At 27.4% G+C, this 22537-nt stretch overlaps 1 protein-coding gene across 1 annotated transcript in view; it reads right to left on the reverse strand.

Annotated features, from left to right (window-relative positions):
- Window positions 1-10157: 10157 nt before the first annotated feature.
- The window catches only part of LOC107441504 (cell adhesion molecule Dscam1), a 410456-nt gene continuing 398076 nt past the window's right edge, over window positions 10158-22537 (reverse strand). Inside the window, exons 25-26 of the mRNA XM_043043537.2 lie at window positions 17639-17775; window positions 10158-11431 (exon numbers count right to left, since the gene is read on the reverse strand). Coding sequence (XP_042899471.2) covers window positions 11385-11431; window positions 17639-17775 — 184 coding nt within the window. The 3' untranslated portion in view covers window positions 10158-11384. The remainder of the gene's footprint in view (window positions 11432-17638; window positions 17776-22537) is intronic.

Here is a 22537-nt window from a genome sequence, read left to right on the forward strand (position 1 = left end):
GAGCAGGGGGCGGAGCCCCCTAGTATATATTATATCTATTATATCTATAATATATCTAATATATTTTAGCTGTTAGAAATGTGAACTTCAAGTTAGAATAACAAAAAAAAAAAACAAGCAAAAAGTATTAATTTAGAAAATAGGGAAGGTAAAGATAATTTTTTATGAATTATAAACAAATTAAATAATTAGTCTTAAAATCATGTCTTAAAAATAGATATTCTATGAATTTTTCATATTAAAATTCATTAATTGTATAAAACATAAGTAGAATAACCGTGAGGAAACGTGCTTTTAAAATGTAAATTTAAAGTCAAATGAAGTACTTTTAATATTCCAAATTTAAAAAAGAAAATAATATTTATATTTTCTTTTGCATTTTATACCCTGTAGTATAATATTTCAAATCATGATCCTTTGCAATTTTTATCTGTTGCTTAAATCCTCAAGTTACACTAAGATTTAAGAAGAAAGAAAAAACTTTTAATTGTTTTGCTTTTTAAAAATCTCAAAACTCTCTACTTTATCTAAAAATATTACTATTAGTGAATAAGTGTGAAAAGGCCGCACGAAGCAATAAAGGACGAATGTATAATATTACCCCTAGATAACTATTCTCTTGTGAGTTTAAAAAAATTCTCTTTTAGATTCTGTCAAACGCAGGAGACCAGCGCCTTTTGAAAACTAAATCACAAAGAAAAGTTAACCTTATAAAATGAAGTCGGCTTCATAATCAATAACCTTACCTCATGTCATTCCCAGATCCTGGCAAAGTACAAAAAAATTGGTCGCAGAAAGAAACCGTTGAATAGAATGAATAACAGAACAGAAAGTTTAAAAAAAACCAATTTACGCACACTGGGATACCATTATACGAAACCCAACACCAAAAGAGAGTATTTTTGTCGCAAAATGTTAATTAAAATGCTTTGAAACTAAATCATTTGTTTTATTATTGTTATTTCCGTTTTTTATGTGCAATGCCTGCGCCATATCTCCCCGAATCTTTTCGAAAACGTTAATTTTGTAAAAGTGACAGAGTTTGGTTAATACGTTTTTTTTATCTCTTTTCGTGGAATTCATTTATTCAGTTTAGTTTATTTGAATTCTAAGCGTCGCACTGGGATTTAATTGAAAAATTAAGCTTATGATTGTTTCAATTTAAAATAATTCGTCAGCACTCCCTAGAGTCAAATTCCACAGGAATTGTAAGTTTTAAGCGATAAAAATATTCTCATTATCATTATATTGTTTTTTTGGTTAAAATGGCGCCGAGAATTAAGTCTCTGTCGACTTGAATAAATGCTTTTTTTTCTCTTAACTTTCACTTTTAATGGGGAAAATAAAATAAAGCAAAAGTAAATGTTGTTCATCAAAAAACTCACACTCATGAAAATATTTTTTTTTGATTAAATATAAATATTTATGTTATTTAACGAAATATGAGTTTTTTTCCTCCAAGTATGAGCATTGTAATTAATAAAAAAAAAATTTGAAGATTGGTTATTAAAAATTATGAAAATGAGATAAATATGCATGTTAATAACCAGTACAAAATTTTAGAATAAAATATATTTAAAAATTTAAAAATCTTTGAAAGTTGTAAATTAACTATCCTATGAGTTTCTACAGCGAATTTTTAATGCTATAGTGAGTTTAACGCAAAGGAGCCGTAGAGGATATCATAAATGTTGAGAATTGCATAAAAGCGTATGGCAGGAAATGACATGCCACGCCGTTAGGGGCGTAAATTTGGTATAAGTTTCTACTTCTTCGTTAACATAGGTATTGGGAATTTTAATTGTTTAAATTATCGTAATTATAAGTTAATTTTGGATTTCCTTACAATTATCGTCAAAAATTGCATTCAAACAGAGTCAAATGTAACTGTTCTATCGTAATTTTAGGAATTGGTGAGCTTTCAATGTTAGTCACTAAATCATTAATTTACGCAAAGAAAAGCTTATTTTTTTAGTGCAATTTCAGACAATATTTTTAACGAACAAACTGAACTTAAAATTATCCAATTTTGATAAACAAAAATATCAATTTGATGGTGTATGAACAAGAAGTCAATCACTGACAGGAAGTCCATATTAGTGAAGAGCCCAAACATTTCGTTAACATTTCTGGTCATACATTCCTACAGAGTCAAACATTTAGGATCAATTTATGGTTAAAAGTACCGGCACTCAGTGTGCCGGCAATTTTTAACGTAAGGCCCGTATTTTTACTAGAATATGTTAAGGAATAAGAAAATCTGATACATCGTAATTTTTACAATAATAATTATCGTGGAACCACTGAATCACTCAAATTAAATAAATATTACTGAAGATATTACGCTATATTTTCTTATGGTAAAAAGTGATTTTACGGATTATGCAATCATAATTAGAAATTCAAGAGAAACTGCTTCTTTTTACCAGTTTTAGCAGCTGTTGTTTTAAGTGATTTTATAATTCTCTAGATGATCTTGCCTCTCTAATGGAAAGAGATGAAAATATTTTTACTAATTTACCCACTAGCTAGCCTATTCTAGCAATATAATGCAGTTTTGAAATTACGTTTGGGAACTTATTAATGAGAGAAGTTCAATGACGTAAAAGTACCCATTTTGTAACTTCTAATAAAATTATTTAGAAGTTACAATACAAGAAAATATTAATATGTTTTGTAACAAAAGCTCTTACACAATAAAATATAATAAAAATGTTTAATTTCTTTATGTACACTATTGTATTTCTTCCTAATCACTATCTTGTACCTTATGTTAAAATGTAATGTTTGCTATGCTTACAGTAGTAGTACGCTAAAGTTGTGCTTACAGTAGTTGTAGTATTAATGGTTAAATAAAAATTTATTTTATTGTTTTTCCTTATTCAAACAAAATAGTTAAATAACCATAAATAAGATGGTAATCAAACTGTTAAATGAGAGAAAAATCGTTTATAACTAAACTAAACTAAACTAAACCCAGTGGCATGACAGCCCATAGAGGGCCAAGGCCTACTGTGCCCATCTCAGGTTTCTTGACCTTGAGCTCTAAGGTGCAGGAGCAGATGTTCCAATCAGGTGGACAGCCGAACGCGGAACCCCCAGTGTTTAGCTCCCAAGCATGCTTGGTACTCATTTATCGACCCACTGAAGGGATGAAAGGCTGAGTCAACCTTGCTTGGCCCGAGGATCGAACCCAGGACCTGCGCCACAAGAGCGCGAAGCACTACCGCTTAGCCACCGGGCATTTATAACTACTTTCGCCTAATATGGTTAAACAACCAGAATTTTATCTCACCATCTAAGCTCAGCTGATTAAGGCACTTAGCTCCTGCCAACTACTTGCATATTGTAGTATAGAGGTCTAATCTGTCAGTCTCATGACTGACAAAACCGGGGTTCGAGTCCCAACATTGACAGCACAATATTTCAATTTCCTTCAACGCATGAAGGACTTCCAGATGCATAGAATCCTACACTCTCCAATGTCCATTGCCTAACTAAAATCCTAGCTCTTATGCCCAGTAAAATGTCGTTTTTACGGTTTGGAGACCATGCTAGTTGTATATGTTTCAGAAACAGAATATCTTTGCTATCATGGTTTTATAACCATGCTAATTGTAAACCGTTCAAAACCGTAAAGGTAAGAAATTTTCTTTACAATAAACTTTACGGTTAAACGGATGAACAGACTACTGCCTTTTATTTTATCATGATTTCAGAACTAAAATCCTAACAGTGTATCGGTAACCCAGCATGCAGTAGTTTGATAATTCCTGTCCTAAAGTATTGCATGAACAAAGCAACAACACGGAGATAAATAATAGTTAAATAATTTCAAATAAATTAATATTCCATTATTACGACGTCTATGTGTTTATATTTATTAACCTATTAAAAATCAATTAACTGTTAAAAATACAAAAAAAAGCTAAAAATATACCTTTATTCTTCCCCGTTTTGAAAAAAAAACATGCATTTGTTTTCTTTATACATTTATTTGTATTTTTTGTTGTGTCAGATTCAATATATTTTATCATCTTAACTGAAGTAAGTGGTGTTGAGGAGAGGACATAAGAATGAGGATTTGAACTAAAACGTTTCATTCAACTGGATTTACTTACAACTATTTGTATTCTTAATTTTGTTTGAGAATAACGTAATATGGTAGTATTCAAGTGATAATCCGAAATTTGTTTGTATAAAAGAATATGTCATTTGTAAAAAAAATATTTAGCCTATTATGCTACTACATATTAAGTTGGTTCAGGGCCGGATTAACCTATAGGCACACTAGGCACGTGCCTTAGGGCCTACGAAATTCAGGGGCCTACGAAAAACTTGGGAGAAAAAAATTTGTTNTTTATTTGTATTTTTTGTTGTGTCAGATTCAATATATTTTATCATCTTAACTGAAGTAAGTGGTGTTGAGGAGAGGACATAAGAATGAGGATTTGAACTAAAACGTTTCATTCAACTGAATTTACTTACAACTATTTATATTCTTAATTTTGTTTGAGAATAACGTAATATGGTAGTATTCAAGTGATAATCCGAAATTTGTTTGTATAAAAGAATATGTTATTTGTAAAAAAAATAATTGGCCTATTATGCTACTACATATTAAGTAGGTTTGAATTAAAAGATCAAAAGGCTTTTCTGATAAAATATTGGTTTGACTGCATGCTCAACACCACTGTTTTCTAGACAAAAAACCTCATGCTTCTTAAAAATGAAATAACCAATATGCTTACCTTTTCCACCAGTTATCTCTTTAAAAGGAAGGATACAACATTACTTTGCAATTATTTAGGATAGATATAAATTTAATTTCAATAAAAAATGTTGGTATTTTTTCTGTGTAAAAATAGCGATTTAAAAAAAAAGTTCGAAAAGTATAATATTAGATACATTAAGAGTCCTTACATACATAATTTCTAGAGTTAAAAAAAATTATATTATCCGAATTATGTTATAATGCAACAAAAGTGATGTTTTGATGTTAAAAAAATACACACACATTTTAAGCGTTTTCCCAAATTGAACATTTTCTTGAACATTTTATATTGTATATTCTAGTGATGCACAAAAAGGAAATGGTCCAGAAAAAGTTGATAGATAATTTTTGTGCAATTGAAAGCTCTAACTCATCTTTAAAAGTAATTTTTATGCATGTTCGTATAAATATTATAATAGTGTAGTTTCAAATTCTTCATTTATTACAGTATATTCGAATAATAATTGAACTCGTTTTTTCTTAATTAATGTTTTAATTTACATCACAAGCGGAACAATGATAAATAAAATGCTAAGAACAATTATTTTTCCAATTACATGAATTTATAAATTTTAAGAAGGCTTTTTTTTGAATTAAAGAAATTATTATAAAAAGGTGTAGTAATAATTTTGAAACAAACTAACTTCCAATTTTAAAAAAAGTCACCTCCCTGTTTTGAGCATTCCCAAAGCAATTCAAAAATCTTTTCTGTTTGAACTAAAGGAAAATAGCGATGAGGTGCAGTATTAATTGCAGTATTAATTGTGAGTATTAATTGGTGCATTAATTGTGAGGTGCAGTATTAATTGTGAAACAAACTAATTTCCAATTTTAAAAAAAAATCCCCTCCATATTTTGAGCTATCCCAAAACAAATAAAAAAGCTTTTCTGTTTGAGCTAAAGGAATTATTAAAAAAGGTGTAGTATTAATTGTGAAGCAAAACTTCCAATTTCAAAAAAGCTTTCTATTTGAGTTCAATGAATTGTTATAAGAAAGTGTAGTATTCATTGTGAAAAAAAATAACTTCCAATTTCAAAAAGAGTCACTTCCCTATTTTGAGCTTTCCCAAAGCAATTTAAAAAGCTTTTCTGTTTGAACTAAAGGAAATATTATAAAAAAGTGTAGTATTAATTGTGAAACAAACTAATTTCCAATTTTAAAAAAAAAAATCTCCTCCTTATTTTGAGCTATCCCAAACCAATTAAAAAAGCTTTTCGGTTTGAGTTAAAGGAATTATTACAAAAAGGTGTAGTATTAATTGTGAAGCAAACTAACTTCCAATTTTAAAAAAGTCATCTCCTATTTTGAGCTATCCCAAAACAAGTAAAAAAGCTTTCTGTTTGAGTTAAATGAATTGTTATAAAAAGGTGCAGTATTAATTGTGAAAAAAAATTACTTCCAATTTTAAAAAAGTCCTCTCCCTATTTTGAGCTATCCCAAAACAATTCGAAAAGCTTTTCTGTTTGAACTAAAGGAATTATTATAAAAAGGTGTAGTATTAATTGTGAAACAATCTAACTTCCAATTTTAAAAAAGTCACTGCCCTATTTTGAACTATCCTAAAACATTTGAGTCATTAACAACACCAAACGAACATAAACTCACAACACTTAAATATTCTTATTAAATTAAAAAATATCTCAGAATTCTTTTATTTCATTAAAATGAAATATTATAATCCTTTTTATACCATTAGAATCGAGCTAAAATACTTTTATTCAATCACTCTATTTCTCAAACTCCATTTGAAGACGGTTCCCATCTCATCGCATTTTTCACCTAAAGAAAAGTGCGTTTCATTATTTTACACCATTTCACGCCGGAGAGCACCCGATTTAGTTTTTCTTCATTTTTATTCCATTTCTTACTCTTTTCTTCGTCTTCTCATCATTCATGCTGATAGAATAATTCGGCTCAGAAGGTTACAAAACATCAATTCCACCTTATTTGAATTATTATTATGTTCAAATAACTGTATTGTTGGAGAAAAATTACAGCCAGTTATTTTATATCTTCGTAAATTATTAAGGTTTAAAGATGAAAATCGTCTTCTGGAGTCACTAGACAAGGATAAATCAGTTTAAGAAAATTATATTCTTTCTGAGGTAATGATAAGGCACAAAATGTTTGTTTAAGTAGATGGGTTGATAGAAATTTTTTGCTACAGTTAAATGAAAATATTCAAATTTACGGAAGAGTTATAACCTTACCAACTTTAACTTGCATGCATCAGTTAACTTGTTTAACTCATAACTTTAACTTGAAGGTATGCTATTTTTAGTCAGTTTATGAAAATATGTCGTTTCGAAAAATATCTCTGAAAATGAACAATGCATTCATGCTGGAATAACTTTCCTTAATTATATTAAAGAACTTTAATCAAATTCGCATTTAAATTTCGGAAATTGTTTTTAAAATGTTGTTTACAACTCAGTTGTTTCACGATTTTCTTACACCCGGAATTTTTTACAGTTTAGTGCAGGTTGCATTTATTATGATAACACACATTATTGATTTGTGTTTCAAATGAAATTACAGATTGAAATAGTTCAAAGTTTAGATTTTTATTAATATTTTGGCAGTTTACATTTTTTTAACTCATGTTCATACATCTTTTAGTCCTAGAAATTATATTTTTAGCTGTAGTGTAACTCATCAAGGTTCTGAAAAAGGTAAAAATTATGATCGCGAGTATTCAAGAAAATAGCAATACTTCAAGGCTACGTATTTGGATTCTTTTAAAAGTGACAGAGATTAAAAATATAATAATCATTAAATCAAATGAGTAATAATTGTGTAACTCGGAAAGCAAGTCGATAAAGTTTAAAAATATCTAAGTATTCCATCTTAACATATCATAAAATCTATTCTATCTTAAAATTCTGTCTTGAAATCTAATAATCTATCTCTTTCATCTAATCCATCTTAAAAAAATCTATCTTTAAGAAAGTCCATCTAAGGTAACTATATAAAAATCTACGTCTATCTATCAAGTTTATCAAAGTCTATAAAGGTAACTATATAAAAATCTACGTCTATTTATCAAGTTTAACTAAGTCTATCTAAAAATCTAAGGTATCTGAAGTGTCATCAACACAGCAAGCCAATATTTATTACAATTATTTTATTTTATTTCATTGTTTATTAATTGCATTTATTTCATTTTTTAAGGAAATAATGCATATGCACTTTCTTGACTATTTTGCCTTGTTCCAAAGACAAAGACATCAAAAATATGAACTTTGAAAAAAGCTATAATTCACTAAAATTTCGTCAAGCATGCTGTCAAGAATACAGATGAAAGATGCTCGTTTCTGATACTTAAAAAAATTAATACACTGATTTCTTCTTAGATTTCTAATAGAGCAAATAAATATTCATTAGAAAAATATAAAATGCAGAACTATGTTCAGATATAGTAATTTGTAACAGTAGGATATTTATAACCTATTTTCTAATTTTGAAATTAAATCCTTCATCTCCACCATTTTTAACAGCAAGAATTAGAACTGTCGCCTGAGAAGAAAAGTCTTTAACTAATGTAACTTTTTACAGTTAACATTGCAGTTCACCTTTAAAATGCATATATATTTCGGCTATATATCAGGGTAAAATTTGTGATTTTTTTTTTAAATTGTTAAATTAATCTATAAATAATCTATAATAAATTAATCTGTAAATCTATAAATTAATATATAAAATCTATAAATCTATAAATTAACATATAAAATCTATAAATCTGTAAATTAAAAAATAAATCAATAATTTTTTATAATCTATAAAATATGTAAATTAATTACTTCAAAATGGGAAAAAATATATTTAATATGATATACGAACCTAAAAATCTATCTGCCAAAACTCCACATCCGATCGGTAAATAACACTTTCAGAAACATCTTTATAAGACGAAATTAATTTGCTTAATAGTGTTCATTATTAATTTGTTTGTCACTAATTAACCAGAAATCCTAGACAACTTCGGAATTAAATACTTTCCCACCGAGAAATAACGCGCTTAATTCCTTGAAAATTAATAAAAAATTGGGAAATATGAAAAGTGGACTGAAAAATTGACTTCTGTATTACCGTATTATGAGTTTTCATTGTCATTTCATATCTTTCATATTAACATCATTCACATATGTCATAATTATTGCACATAATATTTTTCTATAGGCTAAAATTTAAAAAAAAAATAATAGATTTCAACACTTTCTTGTTAAATTCATAATGTATCAACTAAATTTTTACTTAGATAAATACTAATAAGATGCAAGGTTATGCAGGAACTTTGTAATTTATAACACAAATCAATGTGAAAAAATGACAGCATATCCCCTCATTCAAATGATTGAAACTAGAAATATGACAATTCTGGTTTCAATTATTTGAAAAACAGATATCAGAGTTTCGGGTAACGGTGAAAAGTGTTAAACTATTACAACTTCTTGTAGTCAACATATTTGTTCGCCAATTGAACAAATAAAACTTTGTGACGCAGGCAAAGTAAAAAATGTTAATTTCCATTTATTAGTTATCAATCACTCAGAAATAAACAAAATGAATTTCAGAATCAAATAAATTTTCAAAGTCGAAGAATCAAAATAAATTTTCTGAATCTAAAAATCTATGTATAAAAAAATCCATCCTGATTGGTACGTAACATTCCGAGTACCATCATTGTGGATCAATTAAAATTTTTCTCCATGTTGATAATTCAATGATGCTAAATGCTGTTCAATGTTCAAAATTTCGTAAAACTTAGTCCTATCATTTCTTGTGTAACCAAAGTTATGATTTTTCATTGTCATTTCATATATTTTATATTAACACCATTTGCAAATGTCCGAGGCATTACTCATAATGGAGATGAAGACGGGAAGAACGATTTATGTCCATTTTTCATAGAAATGATGAAGGTAAAACATATGCTGCATTTTGAAGTTTTGTGTCTTGAGAAATTAATAACCCGGAAAATCAGTTCTTCCCGAGAGTTATTCCACCTTGAATGTGAACCGTGTTGTGGAAAAAATTTTCCTGCTTGCGTGCTTTCGCCTTTCTTTCCTCATAATCAATTTTCGTGGACATAAATCGTTATACTTATTTGATCTTCATTCGTGAGCGCATTATTTTGCATGGGCTTGAATTTAAACAAAAATAATTAAATGACATCGAAAGTGCATAAAAATTATTAAAAAAGTTTAATAGTTTCGTATGTCTTATAGCAGATTTAATATTCATTTCAAATCTTTTTATAATCTTATCAAATATTATCTGTCATTACTCTCTCATTAAGTTTTATGGTCTCTTATTGTTATGAATATTACCGAAAAAGATTAAATATATTTATGAATGACATAAAACCACAGAAACATAAAATAATTGTTCGAAATGAATTTATTTAAATATGCAGAACGATATTTTGATACATATATTTTTAAAGAACATTTTATAGAATTCAACATGATTATATTTACAATGCATATTTAATTATACATAACATTTTGGTCTGTACATATATCATGTGTTTTTAACACGATATAAAAGAATTTTTTTCAAAAATTGATAAAAGCTCTTCAAGAGATAATAAATTCTCAACAAAGTCTGGAAGATATGAGGAATAATACCTCCGATACTGAAAGACTTGACATATACTTCAATCGATTTGGACGATATTAAGCAATGTTGTTCAAAGTGAGTGCAATTTTAAAATTGAATCACAACATCATTTTCATGAACCAAATGTAGCTTTTTAAATTGAGCATTTCGTGTGTTGTCTTTAAACTACTCTTTTTTAATTCAAATAATCTACATAATTAAATTAAGATTTTCGAGGCTAAGAAATTTGCATTAAAAGGACTTTAATTCAAAGTTTTACTTTAATTTGTTAAAGCAATGCGAGATTTGTCTACAAGTTAACGATATATTTTGTGAAGACAAAGAATTAATATTTAAGATCAGACATCATTTTTGTAAATGTACACTGACACAATTCGAGTTCAAATTATGGTAAAAAGTAACATTACAACTTTTTTCGCAGTTGTTTTTCATGTTAAGTAATTATGCATCAGATCGTAAAAGGCATATAGCAAGGATAAATAAAATAATTGCTAAAAGCAAGGATAAATAAAATAATTGCTCATGGTAAGGATAAATAAAATAATTTTACATACTTGTAAGGAATGCGAGAATCTGAATTTATTTCAGCGCATTTAATACTCCAAATAAATAGGGTTTAGGAACATTTAAAAGAATAACAGAACTATTAAGGCTCTTTTTTTTCAAATGGTTAGTTATTTTATATATTTTTGACCAAATGAAATTGCTACGTTAATGATTTTACTATGTTTTCGATGTGTACGCAGCAATAGGCATCATTAATGTTTGTAAAATATCATTAATCAACTCTATGGATCATTCAGACCAAATAATTTTTGTACAAAATTGTCTTGCACAAAAACAATAATTGGTTACTATATGAAAAATTACTATTTTCTTAAAAAATTGCACTCAGTTTATTACAATGTAGCAATGACAATGGTACTTAATCTGTAAGCTTCAATGCAACATTTTCAAATTTTCAGGATAAATGTTTTTATCGCAGTTTCAGCAGGCGATGACTGCTCCTACTCTGCTATAACTTCTTGCAATATCTAAGTAAAAGAAAGGTAATAAATAGTTTAATAAATTATGGATTTGCTTTTATATATAAGAATTGAAATAAAACACTGTTTCTATTAATTGAAGCTACGGGTATAACAATTATATATTTTTTATAATATAATTATAATATTCAGACACAAAGCAAACAAAATGTTTTTTTTTTTCAGTATGATTCACAAGAATTCCTAAAAATAAAAATATATGATGAACCAGCAGATTTTACATTCTTGTAGATTATGTAGTGTAGATAAATGTTTGTTTTTAGAAACATCATTTTGACATGATAGTACTTTTTCAAAAGAACTACTGTCGCAGTTTCTTTTCATGCGCCATTCAGTTTCAAAATTAAATTTAAAAAAAAGGATTTTAGATTGTGTAGTGTAGATAAATGTTTGTTTTTAGAAACATCATTTTGACATGATAGTACTTTTTTAAAAGCCATTCATTTTCAAAATTAAATTAAATAGAAAGATTTTAACCCTTTGACACAGAACGTTTTTAACATATAATTCATTCTTTCAGCGAAAGAGAATAAAAAAAGTGAAAAATATTGTATTTTTTGCTTTTTTTATTCACTTTCAATAGCTTATAGTTATTAGCTTATAGTAATGAAATACAGCATGAAACAAAAAATCTTCCTGAAGCGACTTACTTCTAATCAATAATTTTCTTTAAAATTTACACTTATTTGAAGTTATTTAGCCTTAAGTGAAGCAGTTATTCATCAATGAAATACTTTAATTTATAAATCAAATATTAATAAATTTTTGAATGTTCATGAAAAAAATTCAAACTACTGTTTTCTGATTTTATATTTTTGTACAAACATAATACCGATAATGTAACTGATTTTTTAACAACTAATAGACTGTTTTTTTATAATTAAAAAATAAATCCAAACCATATTTTTGCTTGTAATTAGAGTGTCAGAAAATGATGTATAAAAGGAACACCGGTGTAATATTTATTGTTATTTACTTTTNAAGGATTTTAGATTATGTAGTGTAGATAAATGTTTGTTTTTAGAAACATCATTTTGACATGATAGTACTTTTTCAAAAGAACTACTGTCGCAGTTTCTTTTCATGCGCCATTCAGTTTCAAAATTAAATTTTAAAAAAAGGATTTTAGATTGTGTAGTGTAGATAAATGTTTGTTTTTAGAAACATCATTTTGACATGATAGTACTTTTTCAAAAGAACTACAATCGCAGTTTCTTATCATATGCCATTCATTTTCAAAATTAAATTAAATAGAAGGATTTTAAACCCTTTGACACAGAATGTTTTTAACATATAATTCACTCATTCAGCGAAAGTGATTAAAAAAAGTGAAAAATAATATATTTTTTGCTTTTTTTATTCACTTTCAATAGCTTATAGTTATTAGCTTATAGTAATGAAATACAGCATGAAACAAAAATGTCCTTTTGAGCTTTATAGGTAAAATCTTCCTGAAACGACTTACTTCTAATCAATAATTTTCTCTCAAATTTATACTTATTTGAAGTTATTTAGCCTTATGTGAAGCAGTTATTCATCAATGAAATTACTTTAATTTATAAATCAAATGTTAATAAATTTTTGAATGTTCGTGAAAAAAATTCAAACTACTGTTTTCTGATTTTATATTTTTGTACAAACATAATACCGATAATGTAACTGATTTTTTAACAACTAATAGACTGTTTTTTTATAATTAAAAAATAAATCCAAACCATATTTTTGCTTGTAATTAGAGTGTCAGAAAATGATGTATAAAAGGAACACCGGTGTAATATTTATTGTTATTTACTTTTAACATCTATTAGAGCCAAAGTATGAAATACACTTAATAATCACAAACATTGTTTTGTACAATACCAACAAATCAAACATGCACATTTTTTGGTATGCTTATAACGTATTATAGTATAAAAAATTAATCATTGCATCAAGAAAAAAGAGAAAATGAAAATGATTGTATTAGATAGCAAGAAAGATTACGCGTCATTGTGTTAATTTCATTTCACGATATATAAGATATAAAATGTATAACTCTTAGTTTAATGGTATGTTGACAAACAAGTAAATTGTTGAATAAGTCTATCTACTAACGCTATGCTATAGTAGATTTCTATTAAAAAATTTAAAAGAAATCTGAAAATTTCCAAATTTGTTTTTGAGAAAATTACGATCATTTATCAACTTAAATTGTATACAAAATTGCTTATTTATATTTTTACAAGAAGTACTTTTAAAAAAAAAATGCTATCAAGTAAACTTGGATTTTTAAAAGAAAAGTATGTGCTAAATTTTCAATTGATTATCAAAATTCAAAAAAACATTTATACAATCCATTAAAAATACAACTAAAATTAAGCATTCATATCAAATAGATTGACAAACTTTACCAGAAATCCATTTAACCTTATTTCCTACAAAAGAGGCAATTGAGAAAAATCAGACCTAGACCTCAGTTTTACCAAGTTTATTTTTCCGTGGAGGAAATAAGTAAAAAGCATCTTTAAGTCTAAAGAAGAAGACAAGCGGCTCGTCTTTTTCTATTAGATTTAAAGGCATAGATTCAATCTCTCGTTACAAGTAGGAAATAAGAGTAGCCGTAACAGGATTCGAGAATCGCAGATTCTACCGATTTTCCTGACGAAATAAGCATGACGTTACATCAAAGAGAATTCTTTTTGGCGTTACAAAAAAAAAAAAAAAGAATGGTTAAACGAAAAAAAAGAAAGAATAAAGAAGGAATTGCCCGTCCTTTGATAGATTGCCTAGAAAAGTAGATTAGAACGAAATTGGACGTCTTATCTTTCAAGTTCTCTACATCACTGACGAATTCTTGAATTCAGCAAAATGTAGAGGAACAAAAAATTGCGAATAGGGACACGCCTGTCTAAGGGAATCATATTTTTCCTGAATCAATATCTACTGGATTATATTTTTTTCCTGGTTTTATACTTTATGTCGGTCGTCAATAGATTTTGTAGAAGAAGATGATAAAATGTAAATTTTCTTTTACTTCCCTGAATATTAAGTTTTATATTTAAGTTTTATATTTATTTTTTTTCAAAGTTCTTTAAAGCTCGAGAGGTTTAAAGAACGAGTTTAAATGTATTTTTAAAGTGATTCTTTGGATATATGGAAGAATGAATTGATTTTAAGATCAAGTTAATATTTAATTTCTTAAGCTTTAAATGGAAGTTTAATACTCGCTTCTTTTCAAAAAGAATGGATAAAATTTATTCCTTTTTAAATATGTATTCATTTAAATCTTTTAAATATATACTGTCAGCAAAAAAGAATTGTTGCTAAAGAAAGTGAACATTACAGAAGTAACATTACAGAAATGCAGATTTTGCCAGAAGTAAAAATTTAAACTCCAACTATACACTAAAAATATATTATCTATGAAATTCAAATTTTTTCATTTAATTTTAAAAATATATATATAATTTTTATAAGCATTGAGGATTTAAATTTATTTTTCTGAAATAGATAGATTTCTTAAATTTGTTAACTTATATATAGACAAAACATGTAAAAATAATTTAAGTTAGGGGTCTTCAACATTTAGCACTCTAGAACCACATTAATAAGTCATGGAAATTTCAACGTGAGCAACAGCGCGATTGGTCAAATAAATTACAAGGTCAAACGTGAGCTACACAGCACAAAATTACTGTACAATTTACTGGCAAGAAGAAAAAATGTGATGTTAACGTTAAAACACTTCAATGATTAAGGACACTATTTTCAAAATTAATCTTAAGAAGTATGAAAATCTTGTATAGGTTAGGGATAGGCATTGAATTACTTCACGTCAAAGAATATCTACAAAGAATATCATTAAAACCTTTTTTTTTATTTTTACAAATTTATTATCGAATACCAATTATTAATTAATTAGACTGAACCACAATCTTTTTTATGTCGTAGTATGTAAGCAAATTTGGTAAGGAATGGAAAAAAATAATTTCGATAACTTGAGAATGTTTTCTTTATTTCAGAACCGTAAACTTTCTGTTTTGATAAGTATAACAAAAAAGCAGACATTTTGAAATCGATAGGACATAGCAAAACATATTTTTTTCTTTCAAAAGTAAAGCGAATCGATACTGCCACCTGAAAAATACAAAAAAAAAAAATAACCCTGTTAAAGAAAAACATAAGTTTTGCTGTGTATAGAGTTTATTTTTGTCACATCATTCCGCAAGTTTTAATTACTAAAAGTGGAAAATCACAATCTTAGTCTGTTCTAAAATGAATATTATGGTATAATATGAGACTGAAAACATTATGAAATGGCTCTTTACGACAATATGGGAGCAATGGTAAGCGAATCACTAAAGAGAATCTATTTCTATTCCATGAGCATTTAAAATTGAGTTCCATTTTCATTTTTTGATTTATCATATGATCTATTTCGTAAATAACTGGTACCATAATCATTTTAACATCACAGCATTAAACCATGATACATGAAAAACATTAATGCTAGCATTTTTCGTTGTAAGTGTAGTAAGAGTATTACTATTAATTAATTTATTTACAAGCAGAAACATGAAACTCCATCCATTTATGTTACACTTAAACCTAAGAAATAAAATGTGAAAATATTACATTTCAAAATTATGTATTATTAAATATAAATTATGTATTATTAAGAAAAAACACTAATTTGAAATTTTTTTTTCGATTTACTTATTTATATTTGCACTAGTAAAATGGCTTCTTGATTAAGAAAATCAAATTTATTCAAAACAAAATTAAATTAATATTTTTATCAATAATTAAGTCCTTTTAAAAACCTTTAATAAGGGTTAGTTTTCTAAATAAAAACTGAATTTCCATTGTTTGAATATTTTTAAAAGCTGACTAAACTGCAGATGGAAGATATATGTTTCCTTCAGACCAAATGGTTTGTTATCAAAAGATAAATAGGAAAAGGATTTATTTTGTACTTTCAAAGTAACAAACTGCGTTTTTTCCTACTTTAGAGAGCAATATAACATCCAAATGGGCAATATTTTACGATCTTAGCAATCTAAAGTAGCATAAAATATAACTGTCATTGGTAAAAATTTATTTTCAAACTTAATGAATCAGACATATTTTTTTTTCTAGGTAAATGTTGCAATTGATGTTAGTATGGATTTTTTGACAGATCTTTAAATTGAGCATCCAATTACTTGAAACAAAAACTATATTTTGTTACTAAGATAATGCTTTTTTATTCTAGTACTACCAAGCATTGAGAAATAAAACATATCAGAGATTGAAAGAAAATTTTTTTGTATATTATTTTATATTAGTTCATATTAATTCTCAACTAATTTTGTTAAACTATTTTAATTTTATAATCTGTTATAACACAAAAAGTTACTTAAGAAGCTCATTTAGAGGAAAAGAAGGGCAATACCAATCTGCGATATTAATAATATGTATAAATATGGTTTCTCTTAAGAATCAATAAATATTTGTTCCGTATTTGAAAAATTTCTTTTGCCTGATTTATTTCAGTTGGGGAAAAATATTATTTTTTATAATAATTATTTTTCCCTTTAATGTACATCGATATTGTGATATTAGATTTTATTTAAACCTAAAGAAATGTTATGCAAAACAACTATGTAACTTTCTGATTCTAAATTAACCGTTGTATTAAGTGACTATGTTACTTATTTGACACTTGTACTGAGCTATCAAGCTTGAAAAATATGAAATATTATCTTAGTTTTCTTATAAACAGAAAAAAGGTAAGGAAAAATTTCATATAATTGCTCCGAACAATATATCATTATTAAACAAAATAGAAACACAAATTCAACTACTTACTGCTTTTAAACTTTACCTTTTCATGATTAAACGATATTTTTCGCACGACAGCAGGGTTTCTCAATAATAGAGAGATATATCTTAAAATCCACAAAAAATTTTACATTTTTTAAAACATTAATAATGAAAAATTATTAGTAATGAAAATTTTTATTTGTCATTTTTTAGATATGTATTTGGATAAAATATTTCTTCGTTGAATTTAAAAACTAAATTTTAAGCGTTTTTAAAGGGAAAAAACAATTTAAAAACTTTTATTACTTATAACTAACAATTTTAACCAATAACGATTTTTTTTAAATTTTTTTGAAAACAATTAATATTAAATGCATATTTCTTTTAAATGTTTTGTTTAAAATCTCTTACATTTGCGCTGTCTTCTTAAGCTATTGCAATCTCTGTCACATTCTGTTTCTGATAGTTCTTCATCTAATGAGCCATCATCATATTCCACCATATTATCACATATTCCTTCGTGAAATTCTGTCATATTTTCTGAATCACTGAAAAAGAATCTTGTTCAAATTCTCAGAATAAGAAAATTAAATTTAAATATACATATGGGGGTCTATATTATATTAAACACACTAAATTTTCACCAATCACCTCCTTTTATATACTCTGAGAAAAAAAGTATTGTCATAATTACCAGAATATGGTAAAATATACCTTGTTTCGTGTTCTATAGAAATACCAAAAAGTTTGGTAATTTTTACTGCAGCTCGTAGGTAAGGATGTTGGTAAAACTAACAATAAAATATGGTTTTATAAAATGTGATGAATTTTATAATAAAATTAAGTGATTTAATCCCGATGCTTTTGAGAATGACTTTAAAATCATTTATTTCGTTACATTTTATTTTCAGTTCTGTGTTCTTTCACTGGAAATAAGAACTATGGGTAATAAGAACTATAATTTTAAAACAGAGAATTTCCGGTAAACCGTCATCATATGAACGGAAAAGTATCCAAATGAATGGTTTTAAAAATATCGTATGTTTTGGTTTATCAATCAGAATTAGGGTTTTCCTTTTTACCATAATGTCATTACCATGCAGTTTGGCAGTCTTACCAGAATTTTTTTCTCCGTGTATGGCATTAGAATACTTTCAGAAAATAAATTTTAAAAAATATGCTGATTAGATGTTATAAATTATTATAAAATATAACAAATCTGACGAATTGTTATTGAGATATTATAGCAATTAGAGATGATCGAAGTCAAAGTTGCAGGTAAAAAGATATAATAGTTAATTGAAATAAATTCCCCTTAATTTCAAGAAAATAACTGGATTCAATTATTTGAACTTCAATTTTGAAGTAGTTGTACTTGATATTAATTTACTAGATTAATTTATTAGATGTGCTAGATTTTAATAATATTTTTAATTCTGCATCTGTTGTTAACAAGTAAGTTACTCTGACACAATTTTAAAAATTGCATTAAAGGCCATGATTGTATTGCAGGATTTATTTAAAAACGAATGTTTTAAGCAAAAATGCACTTTTAAGAGCAGCGTCATATGAGAATAAGGGGTTATTCATAATTCCCTCTCGGGTTTCGAAGCGTTATACTAAAAAAACGAAGACGAATATGGCAAAAAAGAACATATGAAATTATGCCGAAAGTATTCAAGTTTTAATTTAAGCAGTTGCCGGTAGATGGCAGTAACATGTACCACTGAAGACAGTTGTAGTAAACATAAGGTTGTAGTAAATAGAGGGAATTATGAATAACCCTGTATGTTGAAACTAGTTAGACAAGAAAACTACAGTTTTTTAGCAATTATGTTAAGTTTAAATTTGTCGCTTACTTTAACCCCTTGCCAGTTTTAATGCTATCTGCTTTCCTTTCTCCCTTTTCTACAATGCAGGCTATTGTCTGTGCTATTTTCTAGACAGCAGCAAAGAGTGGAGAAAAAAATGATGCTTCAAAAATTAGAAGGCTTTGGAGGACTAAACCGGATCGTAATATTACGTTAAAAACAGAGCAGCACGAAATAACATATAGCGTAATATTACGTCAAAAACTGGTTGGGTGTTAGTAGTGATATCCCAAAGTAAGGCTTTTATTCTCGATTTCACAAGAAAACATTTTATCTTCATCCAATTTGCAAAAATACGGAAGCTCCTAAATAATTTATATTGTTTTCAAAGATTGCGAAAAATCAAAGAAAGATTAAAATTTCCTTCTTTCTTTCTTTCTTTCTTCCTGTCCGTTTTTGATAAATTAGAAATTTTAAATAATTAAATAAAAAATTTAGAAGCTCTGCATCGCTTGATTCTTCAAAACAACTCTATAGTAATTATTTTGATGAATTCTGCCTTTGCGTAAAAATAAATGTAAGTTATGTAGAGTTTATATTTTTGGTAAATTGCATAATGCTACGGTTATATTTCCAACGCAGAGCAAAAACTGCATTAGTTACAAATATGCTCTTAAAACTTTAAGAAACATTGATAACGAAATGAAAGAGAAGTTGGGATTGCAAAAGTAAGCAAACGTTGTTGAGAGTGATAGCTATTTAAAGGTTGCGGAAGCTTTATTTCATACATTAGCGCTTGTTAGAAAAAACCATCTTAATAAATATTTCTCATTTACACGAAATTCAAGCTTATATTTTAGGAACAAGTACAAATTTACTGGCACTTCTTTCACTGTACAAGCTGTCAAAGGTTTTAGAAATTAATGTAGGTTTCACATCAAATAACGCGAGATATTCTAAACCTAACAACACTTGATTGGAAATGGCACTTATACATGCTCAGTATGAGCCGAATGGCGCAATAGTTAAAGTTCTAAACTGCCATTGAGAAGGAATTGGGTTCTTTCCGCGGTTGCAGTTTCAAATTCACTTAACTTCCGATAGATGAATTTCAAATTGCCTGAGAAATGAAAGTGGACGTGGAGGAATGTTGACCAAAAATCCCCACCCTCCTTCCGATGCTTTTGAAATTGTGAAACCCTTCTCTTTTCTAACCACCACCTAGGCATATTTTGCTTAGAGTACAAAATTTCCCTTTGTTGAAAAGTTCTGAAACTAAATTATACAGATTACACCTGTTTCTTGAGCTTTAAAAATTCCAACTTCATCAAAATACGTTATAATTACTCAGAGAAAGACATTGTGTTTTAATTTTTAAGGTAAATTATTGTCTGCATTCCTTTCAGGTGTCTCTAAAAATAATAAGATTGAATATTATTAGGTAAGGAAATAATTTTTTTTTGTCAAAAGCGTGATATTTAGTATTGATCACTTTCTTTGTATGTTTTTAAAATCCTGAACAAAATTAAATGTGAAATATAGTAACAGATAGGGTCACAAATGAATTTTCGAGGAGGCTGAAAACCGGAGCAAAATTAAACTAGCGAATCACAATTGAGAAAGATAGACATGAAAGAATCAGAACCTGTTTGAATGTCAGGAAAAGAAGAGATAATATGAAAGGAGATTGATATAAATGCCGTTATTTTTCATCAGTCAAAAGATTTGGTGCTTATCATTAAACCTTTTCACCGGTAATTCGACATAATTCAATACCTCTTTTGATTCTTTCTCGTTTAAATATTATTTGGATCCCCTAGTTTGGGTGTTTTTGAGCAATAATGATTCCATAAATATATATTAAGGGCAATAAACATGGAACACCATGTATGAATAGCTTAAGGTTTCACGCTGCTTATAAGTAGTAAGTAAAAATACAAGATTTTTTTTACTGAAAAATATNAATTGCACATAAGAATATAGGGTGTTGATTTTCAAATTTTTTAATTATTTTTAATTTTATTGAAATGCATAAGTTCTATTTATCTACGAAACTCCTCTTTTAAGCTTGTTTAGATTTGATTTTATAGTTATTTATTTGCCTTGCACACAAATAATCCTTTGTTTTTCATGAAGATAAAAATTAAATAAATATACTTAAAATAAAGTTAGCTGTTTCACCATGCAGTCTTTTTTCGTTTTTTATTATGACAAAGAAAAAATCCAATTTTTCTCGAAATACAGATACATGTTATTTCGTTTTATTAAAATACGTTATTAAGACTATAAATAGAATTGTATGCCTCTTATATTTCCCCTTAAAACTTTGTGATCAATATTTTCCATTTTTATCCTCATCTGAAACAATTGGCTCCGGCAGCAAAAAAAAAAAGGAGTGTTTGAAAACAATATATTTCACGGCGCAAAGGGATTTTTGAGGATTCCAATCAAATCCCAAAAGGCGTTGGATTTAACATGGAAATATTGAGAAAGAAACTAAAAATGCTGGACGAGCAGAATAATAACGGTTTTCACACTAATCATTGTTTCATGTTTTGAAATTGAAACTGTATTTTAAAATGTAAACTTTAATATAGTTCAAAAAATCTGAAAGTGTATTACAAAATGTAATACTGATATAGCTTAAAGTGAGTAACAAAAACAAGAAATCATATAGTAAAGCTTATTCATTTTATAAGCTGCATTATTCGTACGTAACTCTGTCTTACAAGAGGGCTCTAAGTCGTTGTTTTAATAAAAATAAAAACAATTCAACAATTCAAATAACTTCTACACACTCCGAAACTAAATTTATATTTCTTTGAACATCTCAATTACCGTAAACATTTATTTATTTATTTTTTTTGAAAAGTGTGGAAAATTATTAAGGTTGGGACATAACTAAAAAAATCCGTAATCCCTATTATTTTCTTGCTCTACGTTACAAAAAATAAAAAATCTCGAAAATGTTCTAATATTCATTTTTAAACAATGCTTCAAAAATAAAAAATTCTAATTCTAATTTTTGATAAAAGTAAAAAATGACATGATTATGTATTAAAATGTTTCAGCTTACTTTGAAAAAATATCTAGCTGCAAAAAATTATGCATATATATATATGTGGGGGGGGGGCGGAGTTAATCGACCATGCCAAGCTTCATCTATCAAAAGGTACCTCATGATAGAATCAAGTTAGTATGCTTTATATACAAGTGAACGATGTTAAACTTTTGTAGTGGTAGTTACGCCACAGTACTCCCCCACCAGAATTTTATCAGAGATATAATTCGATGAACAGATCTCACTAGTTGCTGTACTTGTGAGAGAGTCACCGGATTTTTTTTTTTTAGTGCTGAATGTGAGCGGTGTATTAACTTCACATTTGAAGTCGCTCCTGTGTTGCCATTAGCAGTTGAGAGTATGCAGGTGTTGAGAGTGTATGACGTTGTATATGTTCGAGACGAGACAGAGTAGCAACAGAGCAATTTCAGTTGGGGA

The sequence above is a fragment of the Parasteatoda tepidariorum genome, chromosome 8 (assembly GCF_043381705.1).
Source record: "Parasteatoda tepidariorum isolate YZ-2023 chromosome 8, CAS_Ptep_4.0, whole genome shotgun sequence".
In the NCBI taxonomy this organism is placed as follows: domain Eukaryota; kingdom Metazoa; phylum Arthropoda; class Arachnida; order Araneae; family Theridiidae; genus Parasteatoda; species Parasteatoda tepidariorum.